Source organism: Lotus japonicus, chromosome 5, assembly GCF_012489685.1.
Source record: "Lotus japonicus ecotype B-129 chromosome 5, LjGifu_v1.2".
NCBI classification, from domain to species: Eukaryota; Viridiplantae; Streptophyta; class Magnoliopsida; order Fabales; family Fabaceae; genus Lotus; species Lotus japonicus.
The window spans coordinates 16,940,659-16,943,880 of record NC_080045.1 but is presented as its reverse complement, the minus strand read 5'-3'; the positions used below and the strand labels follow the sequence as shown (position 1 = coordinate 16,943,880).

The following is a 3,222-nucleotide window of genomic DNA, read 5'->3' as shown; positions in this document are numbered from 1 at the left end:
GCCTTAAACTCGAATTTCAAAGATTGCTCGATGACCATCTTATCCGGGCTTTCAATAGTTATTCCTTCCCCACTTCCTGTATCGTTGGAGGATCCATCAACAGACATGACCCACTCTCCCTGAGTTTTCTCGCCTTCTGTGGGTGTTAATTCCGCCACAAAGTCAATCAAGCTTTGGATTGTAACTTGTCCCCTTGGCTCATACTGTATATCATATTCAGACAACTCGACTGACCAGCTGACCAATCGCCCTGACAGATCGGGTTTCTGAAGTACCTGTCTTAGGGGAACATCAGTTTTAACTCTGATTAGGAAACTTTGGAAGTATGGCCTAAGGCGTCTCGATTTTTTGGTATCGCAATTCAGCACCTTGCAGAGTATGACTCACACAATATATAACCTTCTGTTTTTTCCCTTCTTCCTGAAGCAACACCGTACTGACCGCCCTATCCGTGACTGCCAAGTAGAGCGTCAAAGGAACGTCTAGCGTGGGCTTGGATAGTACCGGTAACGTTGCTAATGATTCTTTCAATTTAGTAAAAGCTTGTTCACATGCCTCGGTCCATTGAAACTTCGAGTTCTTTTTCAAACAAGTGAAGAACGGAGCTGCTTTGTCGCCCGCCATTGGCAAGAAACGTGCTAAGGCAGCCATGCGTCCTGTTAATCGTTGTACTTCCTTGACATTTGTTGGGCTTTTCATTTCCAAGATCGCCTTGCCTTTATCAGGATTTACTTCTATCCTCCTTGATGTTATCATGAATCCCAAAAACTTTCCCCCTTGAATCCCAAATGAACATTTCTCGGGATTTAACTTCATTCAATATTTTCTTAGTTGAGCAAATGCTTCCTTAAGATCATCGCCGTGGTCACTGGACTTGGCGGACTTAACAATCATATCATCCACATATACTTCCATGTTCCTTCCAACTTGTCTTGAAATTTTTTTATCCATGAGGCGTTGGTATGTAGCTCCCGCATTTTTCAAACCAAAAGGTATAGTTTTGTAACAATAATTCGCCTGATTAGTCATGAATGTTGTACTTTCCTCGTCCGAGGGATGCATCATAATTTGATTATACCCAGAGTATGCATCCATGAGACTTAAAAGTTCATTTCCGGAAGCCCCATCCACCAATTTATCAACATTGGGAAGAGGATATGAATCTTTGGGACACACTTTGTTCAGACTTGTGTAATCCGTGCACATTCTCCACTTCCCACTGGCTTTCTTGACCATCTCTACGTTGGCGAGCCAGGTTGGGTACTGCACCTCGCGAATGAATTGGGCCTTGATTAACTTTTCAGTTTCTACTTGCACCGCCTTGTTCTTTTCATCACTCATCCTTCGCCTTGGCTGGATGACTGGCGTCGCCCCTGGCCTTATGGCCAGTTTATGAGTGATCACATTGGGGTCAATCCCTGGTACATCATTAATTGTCCATGCAAAGAGATCCAAATTATCGCCCAAAAGGGTGATCAACCTGTCCTCCTGTTCTTTTGTTAAACTGTTGCCAATCTTCAAAATCTTATCCTTGATTTGCGCTGATTTAGTTTCTTCCAAAGGTTGTGGGCGGAAATCATCAGCATCATCCCTTGGGTCTAAACTAAACCCTTATTGTGGAAAAATTTCCGTGATACGGTGGCTTTCCTTGGCGGCTTTTCGCCCATAGAGCGCCACACTTCTTAGGTAACATTCTCTCGCCGCATTCTGATCCACGCGAAGGACCCCGATCTTCCCATTGCAGGCTGGGTATTTGATAGTTAAATGAGCGGTTGAAATTACAGCGCATAACTTGTTAAAAGTGTCCCACCCCAAAAGTACGTTGTAATTAGCTCTACACGCCAATACTAGATACTTCACTTGAAATTTCTTGACGAACTCTCCTTCACCAAAGGCTGTTGGTATTTCCACGTATCCCCGCACATTGACGTGATGCCCTGTAAATCCCACCAGGGTTCCTTTATATGGTTTCAAATCTGACTCCTTTAACCCCAGGCGATCAAAGACATCTTCATGAATGATGTCCACCGAAGATCCCTGATCTAAAAACACTTTTTTTGTCATGTAGTTGTTAACCCTGATTGTTACAACAATCGGGTCGTTGTCATGAGGAATTACATGTGCAAAATCCTGAGGGGTGAATATAATTGGAGAGTGATTCAACCAACATTCGCCCTCGTATGCTTCGTGCACGGAATGTACTGCCGCCACATAACGCTTTCTGGCCTTGCTAGAAATCGTGCCCCCTCCAAATCCCCCTGCAATGGATGAGCATTCCCCAACAGGGTCGCCCAATTCCTCTACTATCTCCTTTCCTTTTCCTTTGTCCCCTTGAGTTACCTTAGTGGCCTCCGGTGTTGCTGCCTCTTTAACAAAATTTGCCAGATGGCCAGCCTTGATTAGCCGATCAATCTCCCGCCGCAAGTTCCAACAATTATCTGTGGTGTGCCCCAACGTTTTGTGGTACTCACACCATCTGTTTGTATCCACATTAGTTGGTGGTCGCCGAGGCGGCGGCGGATATTGCACAACATTTGTCTGTCCAAATGCTTTCAATATGGTGCTTAGGGGGGCATTCAGTTTAGTAAGTGGAACTGGAGTTGGCGAGGCACCATGTTGACCAGCCGAGGCTGTAGTGGTACCTTGGGGATTTCTATGCCATGTATTTTGGAATCCGGGTTTGGAGTTTTGATATGGACCAGGCCTTGGTATACGTGGAGTTTGAGCTATCCTTGTTTCCTTTCCAGCCTTGGGTTTTTCCTGCGAAACTCCCCCGGGCTGGGCGTGTTTTCGCCCCTCCTCCCTTTCTTGCTTTTTCTGATCGTCTTGCTCAATTAAGATGAATTCCTGAACGCGAGCGCGAAGATCCATCATGTCCCTCGCTGGTTGTCTTGTTAAATCTCGATTCAAATCTCTCGCCCTAAGGCCATTTTTGAAAGACGCCAGGCATACATCCGGGTTGTCCTCCTCCAGTTGAACAACCATCTTACTGAAGCGCGCCATGTAGGTCTTTAGCTTCTCTCCTGGCTGTTGATGTATGCTGATAAAGTCAAACATAGTTGCTTTTGTAGTTTTGTTGGCGGAGAATTGAGTTAAGAATTTAGTAGACAAATCCGTAAAATTGTCAATGGAGAAGGGCGGTTGTCTAATGAACCACTGCATCGCCATTCCCTTGAATGTTGAAGGCAACAATCTGCACTTCACCTCGTCCGTCACCCCACC

General features: G+C 45.3%; 1 protein-coding gene across 1 annotated transcript; it reads right to left on the bottom strand.

The window, feature by feature from the left end:
• Positions 1 to 1,611: 1,611 nt before the first annotated feature.
• On the bottom strand, positions 1,612 to 3,003 carry LOC130719181 (uncharacterized). Its single transcript, XM_057569818.1, has one exon. The coding sequence runs from the start codon at positions 3,001 to 3,003 to the stop codon at positions 1,612 to 1,614; it is 1,392 nt and encodes a 463-aa protein (XP_057425801.1).
• Positions 3,004 to 3,222: the final 219 nt, after the last annotated feature.

Excerpts from the sequence above, each read along its gene's own strand:
- LOC130719181 (XM_057569818.1), bottom strand. The coding sequence starts at position 3,003 with ATGGCGCGCTTCAGTAAGATGGTTGTTCAACTGGAGGAGGACAACCCG.